General features: G+C 38.3%; 1 protein-coding gene across 12 annotated transcripts in view; it reads left to right on the top strand.

Annotated features, from left to right (window-relative positions):
• FERMT2 (FERM domain containing kindlin 2) overlaps nt 1-20,101 on the top strand; it is a 75,479-nt gene that overhangs the window by 44,004 nt on the left and 11,374 nt on the right. For 6 of the 12 annotated variants that reach the window (XM_070593079.1, XM_070593077.1, XM_070593076.1 and 3 more), the window contains exons 4-11: nt 2,999-3,133; nt 9,025-9,057; nt 9,379-9,604; nt 9,716-9,818; nt 11,544-11,651; nt 15,110-15,244; nt 16,213-16,262; nt 17,331-17,455. In XM_070593079.1, coding sequence (XP_070449180.1) covers nt 2,999-3,133; nt 9,025-9,057; nt 9,379-9,604; nt 9,716-9,818; nt 11,544-11,651; nt 15,110-15,244; nt 16,213-16,262; nt 17,331-17,455 — 915 coding nt within the window. The remainder of the gene's footprint in view (nt 1-2,998; nt 3,134-9,024; nt 9,058-9,378; nt 9,605-9,715; nt 9,819-11,543; nt 11,652-15,109; nt 15,245-16,212; nt 16,263-17,330; nt 17,456-20,101) is intronic. The other 6 variants (XM_070593081.1, XM_070593080.1, XM_070593078.1 and 3 more) reach the window with 1 other exon arrangement.

Here is a 20,101-nt window from a genome sequence, read left to right as displayed (position 1 = left end):
AGATAATCATACTGTTTTTAAAATAAGCAAAGCTTTAAAAAATAACATGTGCCCATCTTGGTCCACTTCTGCCCTAAAATTATTATAACCTCTGATCCAGTTAAATTTTACTTCTACTCCAGTGAATTCCTAAACAAATGTGGAAAAATCTGTGCAAAGATAGATGTTTGTAGAACCATTGTTTATAATGGGCTCAGTATTAGAAGAATGGTTAAATTATGATATAGTTACACAGTAGAATTTTATACGTCTATTAAAGTGAGCACCTGTATATAAAGTCATATTCTATTTTTCAAGAACATGTTTTAAATGACTCAATTATTTATACTTTTTTGTCATTTTCAGATTTCTACCATGATTGTATATTTTTTAAATTAGGAAAAGACATTAATACCTAATACTTAAGGAGTACTTGTTATGTGCCAGGCCCTGTTCAAAGAACTTTGCCCATATTAATCATTTAATTTTCACAACGACCTCCTGAGGTCCTGTTTTTCTCATTTTACATTGAGGAAACTCGGACACTGGCAGGCTGAGTAGCTTATCCAAAGTCATGGCTAATGAATAGTGGGGCTGAGATTTGAATCCAGGTAGTTTGCATGTGTGCTTCTGTGCCAAATTGTGCCTCATCAGCTCTGCAGCAGTAGGGTCCATCCTAGTGACAGGTCCCCTACGAACAAAAAACTTCCTGAGTTTATAACACTGGATTCAGTCGTGGGCTCCTGAAGGTGCGAGATGCCGCATGTGCAACTTTGATCCTGTAACTTAGAGTCTGTCGCATCACAGGTTACACAGTGCTTTGCGTGTTGTGGTCTGTTCTGCTCATACCGTGCCATTGAGTGCTGTGCTGCCACACTTAGGATTTATAGGCCTAGTGCTTCTCCTTTTGGCTGCTTTTTTCTTGCCTCTCCCTCTCTTTATTCTTGTTTATTTTTAAATTAACTTTATTTTGGTGTAATTGATGTACAATAAACTGTGCCCATTTAAAGTGTACGGTTAGGTGAGTTTTCACAAATGTTTACATCTTTGAACTACCACCATCAGGATACAGAACATTTTCGTTAGCCCTCAAAATTTAGACACCCACCCATTGATCTGCCCTGTCACTGTAGATTTGTTGTCATTTTCTGGAATTTTATGAATGGAATCATACAATATATACCCTCTTCTAATTGGCTCCTTCCACTTAGTATAATGGTCTTGAGATATATTCATGTTATTGCATCTATCAGTAGTTGGTTTCTTTTTACTTATGAGTTGTGTTCCATTGTGAGTAGTATTCCACTGTTATGAAAATACTACATTTTGTTTATCCATTTGGATTATTTCTAGTTTTGGCTTTTATGAGTAAAGCTGTTACAAATGTGCTTTCCACTTTGTTGAGTAAATAGCTAGGATTAGAATGTCTGAATTTTATATATTTAAGGTTTTAAGAAATTGCCAAACTGTTCTCAAAAATTGTCTCATTTCACATTCCCACCAGCTAGGAATGAGAGTTCCAGTTCCTCTGCATCCTCACCAACACTGGATATTATCAGGCTTATTAATGTTGGCCACTCTGATAGGTGTATCGTGGTTTTAATTTGTGTTCCCCTGACCACTGATATTGAAGATCTCTTCATGTGCTTCTTGGCCGTTACTATGTATTCTCTGTTGAAGTCTTTGTTCAAATCTTGAGCCCCTTGATCTGCTTATTATTGAGTTGTATGGTGCTTTAAATATTTTGGATACAAGTCCTTTGTCAGATACACATAATATGTTTTGCGAGTATTTTGTCTGTGTAGCTTGCCGTTTTCTTTTCTCAGCAGGATCTTTTATTTGTTTTTAATAAAGGGCATTTTTTTCGTGGTGTGTGTGTATTTCCTATCTAAGAAATCTTTATCTACTTAGATTTTCTTTTAGTCCATGGTCCATTCAGAATTAATTTTTGCATATTGGGTAAGAGCTAATATTCTTTTTTTAAAACTATATGAATCTCTTGTTCAGCATTGTTAGAGTTGGAAAGATTTCCCCTTCGCCTTGAATTGCCGTGGCACCTTTGTCCAGAATAATTGCCCACCTATATGTGGCTCTGTTTCTGGGCCCTCTCTTCTGTTCCCTTCATCGAGATGTCTTATCATTGAGCCAGTAGTTGTACGGTCTGGATTGCTGTAGCTTTTTGATGTCTTGAAATCAGGTAGTTAAGTCCTCCAACTTCATTCTTCTTTTTAAAAGTTGCTTTGAGCTTCATACTGCATGGTAGCCCTCATTCATCCTGTATGTCCTAAGTTCCACATAATACGTGAAGTAAATGTACTGCAAATGCTTTCAGATCATTACTAAATCTCAAAATTTTAATTGATTCCAACTTTCTGCATTGTATTGAATGGCTACAAGTTTCTCTGTTTCTCCTCTTCATTTTCATGTGAGGCATCTGCTAAGTGGCAAAATACTTAAATGAAAGTAACAAAAAAGAATTAAAGGTGACCCAAATAAATACATATTACCTTACATTATATATCATATATATTACACTCCATGTCCATGAATATCAAGAATTAAGAAGTGAGCTCTCCCCAAATTGAGCTAAAGATCCAGTGGAATCCCAGTAAAAGTTCCAACTTGCTCTTTTATACAAGTTGACACGTTGATTGTAAAATTTATATGGAAATGAGAACAATCCTAGAATACTCAATTTCATATTATGGTTTTAGATAAAAAATATATAAATAAGAATTCTAAGAATTTCTTTCTGTCAGTTGTCAATTGTTATCTCTCCACTTTGAGATCACTGCATTTATTAGATAGTTATGAATTCAGAGTGCTTTGGTAGATTATTTTTAAAAGTGTCATACTTCAGTCTTCTGCATGGCATTAATATCTGCCCGAATACAAATACACATACACAGAAGGAAATTACAAATTTATATCTGAAAGTGGATTAGTAGACGACTTTACCAAGTGTAAAGTGTTTAAATTTTCCATTATTCTAGTAAAATAATTTTTCTTATTTTAACAGATATCAGACACCCTGAAGAACTCTCTCTATTGAAAAAACCCAGAGATCCAACAAAGAAAAAAAAGAAAAAGCTAGATGACCAGTCTGAAGATGAGGCACTTGAATTAGAGGGGCCTCTCATCACTCCTGGATCAGGTGAGACTTTGACTAAGCAGGGCCTCAATGGGAGAACCATGGGCTGTATGCCTGGGTCTTTTTGATAGTGGATAAGTGGATTATGAAGCTGAGGAGAGGGGTCAAGTTGAAAAAAACGCCCCTTCAGTGTCTTTCCCCTCGATCAAAAAATTACCACCAGAGTCTGTCATGTGCAAATCATTATGTCAGGTGTTCATCGTTAAATCAGTAAAAAGGAAGACAGGTTCTCTGCTCAGGACAAGTCAGAAACGGGCAGTACCTTAACTGAGTTCATTGCTTTGCTTTGCAGACATTGGACAGTCCTTAATTTAGTTCCTTTTTTCTGTATGCTATGGAAACCACCATTATTGAGTTAAGGCGTTATTACTTCTGTCAGGTTACTTAAACCTTCTCTGTGCTTTGCATATGCCCATCCCTTTGCCTCTCTACCTTTTCCCTTTAAGGTGTGCTACTTTAAGAAGCCTTCTCAGATTTCCTCCCATTACCTCCCCAACCTGAATTAGATATCCTTCTGTCGTAAGTCATCAGACATTTCTGTGTTTGGTGTTATACTGCGTGTTCTCCCCTAATAATTGTGAGCTCCCTGCGTGACAGGACTATCTCTCGCCTTTTTGTTACCAGAACCTAACTCAGCATATGGCATCCGGCAGGCACCTAGGCACTGCCTTTTGGGTAGCTAGATGGCTAAGTAAGTAGATTACATAGTTCTTTAGTCCTGAGCGTAGACATGGACTGGCCATACAGCTTGCCGTGTTTCCATTGGCCACAGTTTATAAGTCCATTTCTTAGGATGAATCCCTCAAGCAAATATGTAAACTGGTTTGACTAGTTCAGTTCCTTCCTGGTTTTTAAATTCTGGGGTGGTGATGATAATAATGAAAGCAAATAATTAATGTAGTGCTTACTTATGCCCAGAACTATTTCATACCCTTTACCCATGAAAGCTCATTTAATTCTCACTATAACCCATTGAAGTGGATTATGTTATTACTCATATTTTAAGGATGATGAAATTATGGTACAGTAAGGTGAGGGAAATCTAAGGTCACATACCTTGTAACTTTTATGTCACTCTTCATGAACTGATAGCATTTGGGAGATACCAAAAAATAAGACAGTCCTTACTCTTAAGTAGTCTATAGAGTAGTTGAAAAACACAGTTACTGTACTTAAGGAGGTAATATATAAATGCTAAGTGAATGTTGTAGAAACTAATGTTACAGGAATTTAGAAGACAAGACAATTCCAAATAGGTATATTCAGTTTATGGGCTGGAGAAGTAAGTTTGTGAATGAAGCTTTTAAGTTCCAGTGGCTAGGATTTTGATGGGAAGAAAAGGCAGTCTAAGCAGAAAGAATGATATTGACAGTACAGTAAAATGAACACATTTTAAATTACAGATAAATATTTACAGATCTGTATGTCTTGTAACCACCCAGAACATGATCCTCGCACCCCAGAAGGCCTCCCACATGCTTTTTCCCACTCAGTATCCCACAGTATCCCTCTGTCACCACAGATTAGTGTTGCCTATTGAATGCCTGTAAGAGTGGAATCGTACACTGTGTGCTCTCTTGTGTCTGTGAAGTGATTGTGTTTTGAATGAGGGACTTGAAAAACAGGTTTTAGTTGTCTACACCCAAACAGTTTAATTAAAACAAAAACATCTGAGGAGTTCCAAGAAGTTGATGAGATGAAATGCTAAGAAAGTACAGTACAGAGTAGATACATAGAGAGTCTGGTGATCTGTAGAGAAGTCCACTGAGTGCCATATGCACATAAAAAGTAATGTGAAGTTAATTTTTAAAAGAAATATTAAATAATCTAGTTTACCTGCTTTTATGATTTGTCAGCACTTTAGTTAATTATTGGACCAAATACTGAAAAATATGATCAGTTGCATCTTGGGTCCATAATAAATAGCAACAGGTCCAGATATATCTCAATACGTGACACCTTCGGGATGTCAAACTCTGTGCTCGGTGCTTCACAGATGCTCCTCTACTGCAGAGTGTGGTGAGCATTAGATAGAATGTTCATTTTACTGAAGAGGAAACAGGCTCAGTTTTCCTTAGTTTCTACAAGCTTCTTGAATTGTGAGCATCTCAGTGTGAGCAAGGCCAATAATTACATGTATTCAATTAGTGATAACTATTTAATATGTAAATTATCTTTCATTTGATCCTCACAGAACCCCTGTGATTTTGGTGGCATTATCTCTATTTTGCTTGTAAGTAAAGTAATTTGTTGAAGATCACCAAGCCATTAGGGGCAGAATTAGAATTCAAATCCAGGTCTGTCTGACTCCAGCGTTCATGTTTCTAACCATTACGTAGTATCATCTCTAGTTAGAATATTTAGAGTAAATCTTTTGTGAATTATAATAGGAACATTTGATTAAAATGTTAGTCTATAAATTATACCTCAACGAAGTTTGGTTTTTTTAAAAGTAATGTTTCAAGAGGTAAAGGATCATGAGCGAATTAATGATTCTCAGACTTTAGTCAAATTCTTAACATTATCATAGAATTCTATGAGTTCTTAAATACCTTGCTTACACAGCTGTGCTCAGCTGACCTGCTGTTGAGTGCTTTGCCACTTCCTAGCTGTAACTAGGTTAAATATCTAATCTTTAATTACCTATAAGGAGGAAACCAGTTGAACTCTAGCCTGATCCCGTCTGGGGAAAGTAATTTTTCCCAGTAAGAATTATTCTACAGTATAGTACTGACTTAAAAATTACTAATTTCAGGATCTATAATGTAAGTAGAAATAGGAAATTCTTGTTTTACTTGCTTGGCACAGGAAAGTTGCTTATGCAGGATGCCATTTTTTGTAACTGTAACGTGCTATTTTAAGCATCAAAAAATTTTTTTTAACTATTCTTTAATTATAAAATTAATGTATGCTCATAGGAAAAATTCAAATATTAGAGATTTATGTATTCATCTTTGTTTTTAATGAAAGTGGGACTGTGTTATACACACATTTGTAATTTGTTTTTTTTCAATTGGTGATAGATACTAATGGACCTCATATCTTGTTTTAATTACAGAAGTCACACGTTAATATAGTCTATAAAAAATCAAATAGTACAGAAAATGTAGTAAACTGAAGGTGAAACCTGCACTTCAGCTTTTTCTCTTGCTACTCTGTCAAGAAGAAGCCATTTCTTTCTTTTTTCTTTCTTTCTTTCCCTCCTTTTTTTTTTTTCTTTTTTTGCTAAGGAAGATTTGCCCTGAGCTAACACCTGTGCCAGTGTTTGTCTGTTTTGTAAGTGGGTCACTGCCACAGCATGGCTGCCAACCAGTGGTGTAGGTCCATGCCCAGGAACTGAACCCAGGCCACAGAAGCAGAGCTTGCCAAACTTAACCACTAGGCCATGGGGCCAGCCCCAAGAAGAAGCCATTTCTTGATCGCTGTGTATGACAATATTGTAAGCAGTTGTGGTACAACTTGTCAGCAACTTTTCTGTGTATACCCTCTGACTCAGCAGTGGTGCTAGAATTGGGAAATAAGTACAAGACGTTTATTGGAAGGCATTGTTTGCAGTAGCAGTGGTGGTGACATCAGTAACAAAACTCTAAACAAACGCACACCAACTTAGATAAGTCACAAAGCCGGGAGGCAGTGGTATAGCGCGGCAGACCGGCTCATTCATCATTGGCTCTGCAGCTGTTGAGCTCTTGACATTGTGCAAGTTCTTTAACCTTGCTGCGCCTCAGTTCGCTCCTCTAAGATAAGGGTAATAGGGTTGTTGGGAACACTAAGTGAGTTATTGCCGCGGAGTGCCTAACAAGTAGGGACAATGCAGTGATCAGATATGAAGTGTAGAAAACATGAAGTACAGGAAGTTGAGAGGGCAGAGAATGGATTGGGTGGCTGAATCTATTAAATGTTGTGTGATTGAGGGCGATATATTTTCTGTTTTAGAAACTTCATAAAGGAAATTGTCAATTCTAACTTTACTCCGTTCTGAGTAGTTATTATATAGATCATCATACTAGGAATGATGTTTCAGTGTTCTGATGTTCTTAAAGATTTATTCACTAGATCTTTGAAATAAACAGGAGATTCTGCCTAGAAGATAATGTTTTCCACACCTTATTTGCATGTATATTCTGTATAGCAGAATTAGTCTTTGCCCAGCTGAGCTGGAGCAGTGTTTTCAGCTATTTTAATAAGTGTGGGTGACCAAATGACTCTTTCACAAAATGCCCTCACAGGTTAAGGTTCTAGCTTTTAAAGCTACCACTAAATGTCCTAATGTTCCTCTTTAAAGGCTAAAAAAAGGAGAGTTCACAGCTTTTTTTGTTGCTTATTCAAGTTCAACAATGTTGATTCTATGAGGTGTTTTAGTACTCACGTTGGAAGAACACATTTTGGGGACATCAAATCAGATACCCTGTGGCTAGTAAGAGTTTTGTTTTTGTTTTTATTTTCTTTTACTTTGTGTCCTCTTCCTGAAATAGGTCATGATGACTACAGAAATCTCTCTCTTTACTACCACTTTCTCATAGGTTTTGTTTCTATCCTTGCCCGAGGGCAGGGGGTTTAGAGAGGAAAGGAGAGAGATTCCTAAGCATATTCCTAAATAGGGTAAGGGAAGCAGCCATTCTCTTTCCATCATCCGATAATGTTGTGATACCCACTTACATATTTTCTTTTTAAAAATTATGACTGCGGGGCCAGCCTGGTGGCACAGCAGTTGGCTTCGCACATTCCACTTCGGTGGCCCAGGGTTCGCCGGTTCAGATCCTGGGTGTGGACATGGCACTGCATGGCAAGCCATGCTGTGGCAGGCGTCCCACATATAAAGTGGAAGAAGATGGGCACGGATGTTAGCTCAGGGCCAGTCTTCCTCAGCAAAAAGAGGAGGATTGGCAGCAGATGTTAGCTCAGGGCTAATCTTCCTCAAAAATAAAAAAAATTATGACTGAAAGACAAAATATGGTTAACAGAGTTAGGACTTTAGAGGGTGGTGCTTTGTACTTAATATAATTCCGAACCTTTTTTTTCCCCAAAAAGTCTTAATTTAGTCTCCTTAATTTTTAGAGTTTAAATAATGAAAGCTATATCATCAGTTGACTAAGTCAACAAATTTTTATTTGTGTAGCCTCTCTATGTCTAGCCCTTTAATAATTAACCCAGCAATCAGAAGATTAAAAGGACAATATCCCTGCCTTCAGGGGGTTTAATTATAACGTGTACCTTTGTTAGACTCTTTCTAGGGCAAAATTGTATTGCCCCTTTGCTTTAAAGATTTTATTTTTCCTTTTTCTCCCCAAAGCCTCCCGGTACCTAATTGTGTGTTGTCAGTTGTGGGTCCTTCTGGTTGTGCTGTGTGGGACGCCACCTCATCATGGCCTGATGAGCGGTGCCATGTCAGCGCCCGGGATCCGAACCGGCGAAAGCCTGGGCAGCTGAAGTGGAGCGGGCAAAGCCAACCACGCGGCCACAGGGCGGCCCCCATGCCTCTTTACTTTAATGCTTTATTTATAAATCTGCTGGGACCAGTGTAGCTATGCACTGAGAAAGCATTAACATAAAATTGCTCTCTTAATTCAAGTGAATGTATTCCTTTACATTGAGCTGCCTTAAAACAGGGCGTGGGTTTCAGAGAGTGATGGTGTGGACATGATTGTCTCACTAGACACTTCACTGGAGCACAGCTTCCTTCTTTTGAATTGGACACAAAACTTACTTTACTTATGTTATAGCTTCTAAGGTTCTTCACTTTTAAATCCACTTGAAATATTTATTTCAGTTTATGGTTCACAATTAGGAAAAATCTGCTTTTCTTTTTCTCATTTCCTTTTCGTTCTTTTGTTTCTGTCTTCTGTTGTTGCCTTTCCTTTACCTTCTGAATTCCTTTCTTTCCTTTCCTGTAGGCACCGATGTTCTTTACATTGGCCCTCTGAAAGGTGAGCCTTGCCACAATTAAAAACAGAAAGTTGGTCTGTCTGCTTCAGCTATATCCTTAACTTATCTTCTAATTCTCTTGAACTGATTTTTTCCCAGAATTTTCACCAACTTAATTCTTTTGATCTTGTTTACACGTTCTTAATGTTATACAAGTAAAGTTCATTTCACATATTTTCAAGACAGGTGAAATAATATACTAAGCTTTCCTTCCAGAATGAAGCTTGTGTTTCACAATGTGCTTTATGTCATTTTAGCATGTATTCTTCGAAAGTAAGATCTGCGCTTCATACTTACTACCTATTTTTCGTGTTATTTATTAGGAAGTATATATTCAAGCCCAGGACTTTATAGTAAAACAATGACCCCCACTTACGATGCCCATGATGGAAGCCCCTTGTCACCGACTTCAGCTTGGTTTGGTGACAGTGCTTTGTCAGAAGGCAATCCTGGTATCCTTGCTGTCAGTCAGCCAATCACATCACCAGAAATCTTGGCAAAAATGTTCAAGCCTCAAGCTCTTCTTGACAAAGCGAAAATCAACCAAGGGTAGGTTTTAAAATATAGATACAATTGAAGAATTTCTTTATCTGATTAGAGTTAGAAATATTTCATTAATTCTGTCTTGGTCTGTTCCACTGCTCTTGTTAATTTGTCTAGATGGCTTGATTCCTCAAGATCTCTCATGGAACAAGATGTGAAGGAAAATGAGGCCTTGCTGCTCCGGTTCAAGTATTACAGCTTTTTTGATTTGAATCCAAAGGTACCTAGGGTTTAGAGGGATCTCTTCTTTTGTTCCGTTTGGTTTGTTTGTTCATGTGGATGTTGGTTTCTTGAAAGTTGGTGGAGCAAGGAATTATTTGTGTATAGCAAGTCTTGAGTAATATTAAAAACCCAAAGCTTTAAGCAAAAGCATCTGTATTTTAAATAAGTTTATTGTTTAGTAAGTTGGAAACATAACTGAATCTTTCTCTTTTTTGTTAAGGTAATTGAATTTTTGATTGATTTGTATTTTAAAGGCACTAGTTTGGTATCGCAGAATTGGTAACATTAGTTCTGGGGTTTGTTGTTTTTTTTTTTACGCCTCTCTTCACTTGTACTTTAGGTGAAAGAAAAGTTTGCTGCCAGATTACCTTTTCAGTTACTTTCAGATTTCTAATTGTATACCAAAAGATGTTGCTTCAAAAAAGCTTTTTTTGCGCCTACATTTCTTGCTGTTTAGTAACCATCACTGTAATATGTTTTTACTATCAAATGATTGGCATCATTTATGCTGCTAAAGTACTTTGCTTTTCTGATAAGGTTTAAATTTGCTATAAAAATCTGGAGTATTTCCCCCCAGGAAACACATGGTACAGAGATTTGAATCTTTTGCTTCCCTATCATCTTCGGAGGGGGAACAAACCTCTCTTGACTACCTTCTATCCTTTTCATGTCTAGATTTTAATATGCATATTTACCATTTTTTTATTATGTGCTTAATTCTTTATACAACAGTAAAATGTATATAATAGGACTATTAAAGAAACCATTTTAATCCCTTTTCAGGCCATATCCTATCTAATTTTAGTGAAATTAGCAAAGTAATTATTTGGGAACATAATTACATTTGGGGAGGGGGTTATTTATTTTTAACATTCTATGATAGTGTTGTTAAGACCTTAAGACGTCACTGTTGATTTTTATTAACATAACTAAATGGATAATTCAATAATATAAGTAAATCTATTTCACAAGTAATATACATGTACCCTATATTTTGAATTTTTAAAATAACTACTGTTTCCAAGGACCTGCCACTTCGTCTGTGTATGCTTTTCCACAATGAGTAAGATGTTCCCCCAAATAAATAATTTACTCTGGTTATGACATTTTGGTGTGACAGGTTGAAATAACAATACTGAAAAGCAATCAGTTCTACCTTACCTTTTTTTTTTTAAAGATTTTATTTTCCTTTTTCTCCCAAATACCCCCCAGTACATAGTTGTGTATTTTTAGTTGTGGGTCCCTCTAGTTGTGGCATGTGGGACGCCACCTCAGCATGGCCTGATGTCCACGCCTAGGATTTGAACCGGCAAAACCCTGGGCCACTGAAGCAGAGCGCATGAACTTAACCACTCTGCGACGGGGCTGGCCCCCATCTGCTTTACTTTAATGTCTTCAAGTTAGACTCTGTTTGTTGAGGGTTATAACATTTAATGGTTATTTCCCTCAAAAATAACATACAGAATCTGTTTCTAATACTGAATAATAATCTTTGGTATATTTTAATGTCATTTTTAATGGAAAATTAGATGTGGGTATATATAGGTATACCTAACCAGATAGACATCTTTCTTCTTGAGTATTCGATAGGGAATAAAAATCCCAGAAAAAAATTTGTATATTAAGTTTTTCTTGTCAGGCTTTAAAAGTGAATATTAAGAGTTTTCAAACTTTTTGATGTTAAAGGTGATATATTACAAAAGAGTTGTCTCTTTTGCTGCAGTATGATGCAATCAGAATCAATCAGCTTTATGAGCAGGCCAAATGGGCGATTCTCCTAGAAGAAATTGAATGCACGGAAGAAGAAATGATGATGTTTGCAGCCTTGCAGGTAGTGGAGAGTATTGGTAAATAGCACTTTTGGGGGGAAAGGGTAAGGAAATTATTTTTAACTAGTAAAGTGGCATAGTAATCCTAATAGCATTTTGATAAACAACTTTTGCTTTTCGCTATGTAGAAAATGAGTAGACACTTAGGAAAGCAAAATAAACACATCAATTTAGTTTAATTTTTGTCTTATGTAAGAATGTAGTATATGGGATACTTAATAGTTATTTTTCTGTATCCTGTAGGAGAAAAAGTATCCTCCCACCCCTAGATGTATATTAGCTTAAAAATGCCCAATTTTCCCTTGGAAATGAAATCTATGTTAAAGATCAGATTTCTGAAATGAATCTTGCTGGCATATAATTTCATAAGTAGCTGGGGATGGTAATATTTGTGAAATGGACCGTGGCAGAAATAACCCCTTTAAAGATGATAAAATTTTAAGAGACTAGTGAAACTAAACATAAATTAGTTTTTAGAACGATAATCCTTAAGAAGTGGGTAGGTAACCTTTTCCTTAGATCAAGCTAGTGTTTTTCCAAATGTGGTTCTGGCACACCACCTGCTTCACAGTTACACAGCAGGCCTTGCAAAAGTGTCTACTTCATTACTGCTGCCCCTCTGGGAAAATAATTTTAGGGTGGCATCCACACATCAGCATTCTTAGAGACCCTGAGGGCCAATGACCACTAGATTAATCTTCCTTACATTTCAGACATCTGAGCGAGTCTTTGGTAAGTGTTCTCAGATTGTGGTGGAATTCCGGTCTGCCTAAAGTACTGATAAAGTTGATGTTCTTTAAGTAACAAAAATACAAGAAGCAAAGTTGCTATTCAGTTATGAAAAGCTTTCGCTATAAAAATGATTTCATTTTTTCCTTAGAACACAAAAATGCTCTCAGTCTTTCAAATGCTTTTATGCACCCAGAAAAGTTCTCCAGTTAGGACTCAGAAAGTTGTCCTTAAGAGGAAGTACAGCTGATTTCTCCTTAGTTTACATGATGAAAGAAGGGAATTGAAATGAAGCTCAGACGAGGAAAATCTTGGATGGCGGATGAATTCGTTTAATCAGTCATTTTCTAGAGACTTGCTTAATCAACCAGTTAGGAATGTTCTCTTGTGTTTCTGGATGATTCAGACTATCTGAGGAATTTCTCAAATTAAATTCTGGAGCACTATTATTGAAAGTCACACGCTTGGTTATGGCTTTCTACCTGCATCTTTCTCACTTAGAATACAGGCTCGTAATTTTCCATTGAAGGTTTTGCCGAGATAGAATAATAAAACATATATGGGAAAAACTCATGGATCTTATTGTATAGCATTTCTTTTTATTACAAAAATAATTCCTAATTTTGTTTTTAATTCAACAAATACATACAGTGCCTGGCACCTAGTAGGTGCTCAAAAAATATTTGAGTGAGTCATATTTTCAGAGAAATGGGATTATTCTGCAGCTTTCCCCCACCCCCACTCTCTCCCAATGTACAGAAGATACTCCATTTCACTGCAGTAGAAAACACCTCAGAAACCATAGATTTTAATTTGTGGAGACTGAATGTCCTAGAGCGTAGCTCTCCTGGAGCATTTTAGGATCTAGATTTAATGACAGAATTTTGAACTGCAGATCACCTGAATTGTTAGGAGCCTTCCCAGAGACTGACATGAAGGGGTGGGGGGGTATTTTGAAAGAGATGCCTACTATTTTTTGTTTCAGACATAGCCTGTACTCTGAACTATTCTTCATGGGATTTCTGGTTACTTGTGTAAAATAAATCTACAGTTAGTAAAATAAATAAATAATAACAATTCAAAGAAAGAAGCTGTGGATAAAAAATGTTGTAGGTAAGTTAGGAACACTGTTTCTTTTTAAAGCATTTAGGTCCAAGTACATATTGTAACAGTTAACAGATATCCCGTGTACCTTGGAAAGCAGAGCTGGAGTTTAGGACCAGTCTTATTCACAGCCAGGGTTTCTCCTGTGTAACTTAAAAGGACCTTTTACATCAGGATTACCGAAGGCACTTAGTAAAAATGCAGATCCCAGGCTTGACTCCAGATTTGCTGAATGAAAATCTCTGGGGGTGAACCTAAGAATGTGTATTTTTAACCAACTCTCCACATTTTTTATTTATTAATTTTTTTTTTGAGGAAGATTAGCCCTGAGCTAACTACTGCCAGTCCTCCTTTTTTTGCTGAGGAAGCCTGGCCCTGAGCTAACATCCATGCCCATCTTCCTCTACTTTATATGTGGGATGCCTACCACAGCATGGCATGCCAAGCAGTCCCATGTCCACACCTGGGATCCAAACTGGCAAATCCCGGGCCGCTGAGAAGCGGAACGTACCAGCTTCACTGCTGTGCCACCGGCCCGGCCCCCCATGTGATTCTTAATATACTCTGACATTTGAGGCCGCTGCCTGAGGGACTCAACCCACCTCATTCCCTATGATTTGTAAACCTGGAAGTGTCTACCACTTTAAGGATCTCATTTCAGTACAACTTTAGGTATAGCCAGAGACTATTCATTACTAGTTCACTAAATCTTACAGAAGGACATTGATAATTGCCCTCATGAATAGATTGTGTTCAGTGAATGAATACTTCAGAAGTTTGGAGTGCTACTTAGTGCTTTGAAAGGTAACTGATTAAATGATTTAAAAGTTTTGCTTACCTTTGTATAAAACCTCTCTAAGGTTTAGCATCAAAATAATAAATATTAATATTTGTTCAAAGTCACTTACCCTAGGTGTATTTAAAATTGGCTAGTTATTCTTAGGGACTTCTCTATCTGCGTATAGGGTAGTTATCTACATGTAGCACTACATAGAGTAGTTATCACTACTCATACACACACACATACACACACACACACACACCGTGAGTCTTTGTGTGTGTACTCAGATATGAACATAACCTGTCGTGTCACTTTCCTGTAACTGAGAACATAAACATCGCCTCCCTCTGCTTGTGTCTTAGCGTTCGTTGAAGGGGTCTGGGGAAGTAGAGCTTTAGCTCTCCACGTGGTAATGATGACTGCTTCTCCCTTCTTGCTGGTCTAGTAGTAATGGAAGGGAATCAGTGTTAGTCCATTTCTATAAAAGACCTTATGCGTATTCTTTTCACTTCTTCAATATTCATTGGTTCCAGGCCCCCTTGTAGACACAAGGAGTACTGCGGTGAGTGAAAAAAGTCAAAAATCTCTGCTCATTAACTCATCTCTCCGTCCTAGGGCCTCCCAGGCTACGAATTCATTTGTATATGTCCAAAGACCCTACTTTTTTTTGGATTAATATTTATTAAGACATTGATTTCAGATGACGTGTCTTTCATTTTCCTACCTGGAAACTTTTATCTTTTCAAATTAGGTGATGAAAAACATTCAACATAGATGCAGATCATAGTCTAATTTTGAAGTTTTACAGTTAGAACAATCGTTTAAATAAAATATTTCTGGTTTCAGTATCATATCAATAAGCTGTCAATCATGACATCAGAGAATCATTTGAACAACAGTGACAAAGAAGTTGATGAAGTCGATGCTGCTCTTTCAGACCTGGAGATTACTTTGGAAGGGGGTAAAACATCAACAATTTTGGTAGGGTAACTCTTTTTACCTACTTAACTTAGTTTGAATTGATTCTCACCTGTTTGTCAGTTTAGGTTCTCATGAAGTCTTTGGGGGATGTAGAGAAATATTTAATACTTTAGAGAATTCAGACACTGATTTTTCAGAAACTTTCAGGGAAAGTTTTAAAATTAGTATTGTTGTAGTCTCTAGTGCTTCTAACACGTAAAGACGATCTTCTGATACTCTGCGCCTTCTCTGACAAGTGGTGGGAGAGCATTTCTGCAGAGGAAAAGTTAATCTTGAGTCACGGTAAAATCCATTTAGTGATCTCCAAATCTGCAATGTTACAAAAAGAAGAGAAAAATAGATCTCAGGAAAAATTTTAAATGCTAAGTTTAGTTTTTTTGTTTTTTTGTTTTTTTTTTAAGATTTTTTTAAATTTTTTTCCTGTTTCTCCCCAAAGCCCCCTGGTACATAGTTGTATATTCTTTGTTGTGGGTCGTTGTAGTTGTGGCATGTGGGACGCTGCCTCAGCGTGGTTTGATGAGCAGTGCCATGTCCACGCCCAGGATTCGAACCAACGAAACACTGGGCCACCTGCAGTGGAGCTCGCGAACTTAACCACTCGGCCACGGGGCCAGCCCCTAAGTTTAGTTTTAAAGCTTGGGACTTAGTTATTACAGAAGAGTCACTTATCTGAGGGCTGTTACGATTTACAAAATTTCCATATGCAGCTACCAACAGTTCTAGATTTTAGAATCAACCGTATATTCTTGTGGGTTGTATAAATTGCCATGTTGATCAGATTTTTATACCATTTGAAAATGCCTGTGTGCCATATAATGACCATATAATATAATATGATGGTACTTTTAAAATCTTTATAATCTATTTTATATAATTTTCTTTATTAAGTAAGCTGTTCTTCATATCAGATACCAGAGTTTCACATTTCAAGAAAAATAAGAAAAAAAATGATTTAATTCTTTCCCTAGGGTGACATCACTTCCATTCCTGAACTTGCTGACTATATTAAAGTTTTCAAGTAAGTATAAAAAGGGGAGGGATTCCAAATATTAATGAATAATAAGTGCTAGGTTTATAGTCATGTTCACATTATTGGAATTTACTGTAAATTTGGCATATGCATCTGTAAAGGCATTTACGAATTAGGTGAACACTAAATTTTAATGAGGGAAAATAACCATCTTTACCAAATTAAAATCACAGTACTCGTTAAATTGTTTTATCTGATAAATAGTTTAAGAGAAAAAAACAGACTGTAACCTAGATTGCACTGTTGAAGTTTCTGAGACGTGAAGCAGCCTATCTGTATAAAGCATCCCCGCTGGGTGAAAGCAGTGGATAGTGAACTGTTAATGCCAGTGGCGATTTCCTTGTTCAGAGCCCCAGATTCTATTGAGTTCTATTCTATTCTATTCTAAACATAGAACAGCTCAACATGTAACATTTTTGAGATAAGGGCACTATTTCAGATGCCGCTTCCTACCTACCTTCTCTCTTCTCCCTTTACACACCTTTTTCATCTACGTCTCCCCTTCCTTATCCAGTCTCTCAGGACTGCCGTGTCTTCTTTGTGTTTGACTTTGAAATGGCAAGTTAAGTCACCACTGAAACACATCCCTGAGAGAGAAGCACCTCCCCCACTCTGCATGCCATCTGCACTTGCTTGTTCAGAGAGGCACCAACCGAAGGCAGCCCTGCAGACATCCATGAACCTGCAGGTCGTTGGGAGACTAGGAACCTTGCGGTTATTGATAGTTACTTCACCTTTATTTTCCTGTCCTTTCCATGTGGCCTGCTAGTAGTAGCGATGGCTGCGGTGGACAGAAAGACTGACTGTTGGCCCTGCTGTCTTTCTCCTTTGCCCACTCAACTGTTTGTGAGATCTTCCTGAGTAGATTGATTGAGAAGGAAGGGGCAAATCCAGTAACAGCAGCATTGAATTGAACACACTGGCCAAAGGGAACTGAACTCAGCAGATGTAAAACTTGGCCTCAGGCTTTTAATATTGTGACACTTTACTGCTAAACTTAGCATTGATAAAGTTACATCAAACTTGGTTTTTCTTTCAATTCTATTTGACACATAGGCCAAAAAAGCTGACTCTCAAAGGTTACAAGCAATATTGGTGCACCTTCAAAGATACATCTATTTCTTGCTATAAGAGCAAAGAAGAATCCAGTGGCACACCAGCTCATCAGATGAACCTAAGAGGTAAGAAATGCCTTGGAGCACCAGTGTCAATAGTGGAATGTCTACTAAGTAATATTCAATGAACTTCACTTTGCTGGGGGAGAAAGGTTTTCAGCAGTTTCTGTACTCCTTTAGGTTCTTTCTTATGTTTAGATATTATTTTTTCAACTTAGTTCTTGTCACAGTTTTAAGTACTGTCACGTGCCACAAAACAACGTTTCAGTCAACAGCAGACCACATATATGGCAGTCATCCCATAAGATTAGTACCATGTAGCCTAGGTGTATAGTAGGCTACACCATCTAGGTTTGTGTAAGTGCACTCTGTGACGTTCACACAAGGACAAAATCACCTACAGATGCATTTCTCTGAATGTGTCCCTGTCATTAAGCGATGCATGACTATAATCAATTTCACACGAATATTTTGTTGTAATCTCTTAACATGGTCCTCACTTAAAGTGTGTGATGCTGCTTTTCTCACTTGTCAAGTAAATTTGTGGTGTCTCTTTTCTCCTAATCCTTCAGCATTAGGATGTGTGGGTTTTCCTCAGTCTGCAGGAGCGAGCTGCCTGCTTGTCTCTTTCAGATTCTACCTCAGTCCCATCTGTGCTGTAGTCATCTCCTCCCAGTTTTTCCTGATTTCTCCCTTCCTCATCAACACCCACTCCTCTTCCTGACCTTCACTGGTGACAAGCTGGTCCCCCTCAGGGTCCCCAGTCTCTTGATTTTCCTGGCTCACCAGTAGGGTAGCTGGCACCTCTGGGGTTTGGCCATGTTCTTCTTCCCCAGCCCTTCTTCCCTGCGCATTTTTGTCGTTTTCAACACTCTTCCTCTCTGCTGGTTCCTGGGGCAGCCCCAAGATCCTCCTCTGAGGCCCTTCCTAGCTGACAACCTGAATCTCATTGGTTTTCTCTCGTCTCTTCAAATCCAAAGCTGTCTCGGAACTAGGGTCTGGTGTTTGAGACACGTACTGCTGGACAGGTTTCCGCTGTCTTGTGGCAGCTGTGGCTGGCTTGCTTCCTGTGGCCGGGGCTGAGCCTGGCTCAGGGCTCAGAGCTCCTGGCTTTGGTCTTTTTTTCCCATTCAGTTCTTTGGACTACAGCTTCATTTCCCGTTTTGGTGACTTCTTTTGGTTCTTCACACTACTCCTTCATCTCTTCCACCTGATTGGTATACTGTTCAGGTGGTAGAAGAATTTCCTCTCCAGGTTGGTCTGGTTCTTCTGCAGCTGAAGGCATCCTACTGCTGCTTGCCACGATTTCTCTGTGGGGCAGTTAGCTGGTCTTGTAGATTGCCGATGCACTTCTCACTTGTGGTGACATTATTCACTGAAACCACCTGGCTGACTTTAGTCTAGTTATCAGTTTGTCTAGGAAGCCGTACCCCTGAGAACCATTCCCACGAACTCACAGCACTCACTCCACCCGGCGCGCTTGGTGGAGGCTGCAGTAGATTGGCTCCTCGCTGTTCCACACTCCTTTTGATGTGCCTTACCTTTCAGCAAAGGCTAGAAAACCAGAATGCATTTTCCAGACTCATTTCCAGGGAGATTTAGATTCCAGTCAGATGCATTCATAGGAGACTTGTATACCCAACTGAGTGAAGGGTTTGGAGAGGCAGAATTGAGAAAGGAGTGAGGCACTTCTGGGCTCTGGAGCTGCAGCTGTGGCAGCAGCCTCCTGGTTTCCCAGACTCTTGATTGTAGCGAAGCCTGCACCTCCCTGGGAAGGCCACTGCTGGGGTAACACTCAGGGAGTTATTGCTATCAGCTGAGCCCATCTATCCTTTGGGTTACATCTTGCATGCATGTTTATTATTATACATAAAGCAATACGCCGTTCTAACTAAAAATGTTCATATTTGGACAGAAGTACCCAAAAACAGCCTCTGAGTCATTTCACAAAAATGTTTCCCAAAGTAAGATCACTTGAAATACAGAGGTGCTTTTCCTGATCTATATTCTGAAGTCGTCTTAGTACATTTACATTAGGATATTTTTAGTATATTTCAACAAAGTGTCCAAATCTCTACCATATCTCTGTTCTGCCCAGTAGCCATCTAAACGGTGGCTTTGTAGTTATATGCACTGTAAACAATAGAAAACCTCTGTCCTGAGTAGAAGATTGCTGTGCCCATGTGTTGGAATTCTGTAATTTCCTTAGAACTTTTAATTAAGCTTATTGCCTTTCTCTCTAAGTCTCATGAGTTTAACTTTTGGGTCTCTATCATTATTTGTACTTTCAGAATCCATCGCAGCTTTCTTCTTGATTAGCTCCTAAACTGCCCAGGACCAGCTAGGTTATCAACTCTTGATTTAGAGACTAGATCTGTCCTCTGGCCCCTGTCTTACCTTCTTTATTACATCCTTAACCTTCTCCCTGTGTAGCTGAGAAGTCAAGTTCTCGTATGGATAATAGCTTCCAAGGTGGCCTCATCCCACCTTTCTCAGGTCCTCCCAAAGGAGCACTTTTTCCAGCACATCACACTGACACTAGCGTGAGACTCAAATGGCGTAGCTTTTGCTCTGCCACTAAACATGCCCTATGATTTTGGCAAAATAGCCCATCTGAACCTCAGTGTCTTCCCTTGAGAACTGAGAGTATTAGCCTAGGTGCTCTCTAAGGCCCCTTGGAGATCTAAAATGTAAAATTCTAAAAAATTCAGC

This window comes from Equus przewalskii, chromosome 25 (assembly GCF_037783145.1).
Source record: "Equus przewalskii isolate Varuska chromosome 25, EquPr2, whole genome shotgun sequence".
In the NCBI taxonomy this organism is placed as follows: Eukaryota; Metazoa; Chordata; class Mammalia; order Perissodactyla; family Equidae; genus Equus; species Equus przewalskii.
The sequence above is the reverse complement of the archived record's forward strand: the minus strand, read 5'-3'. Positions and strand labels throughout refer to the sequence as shown.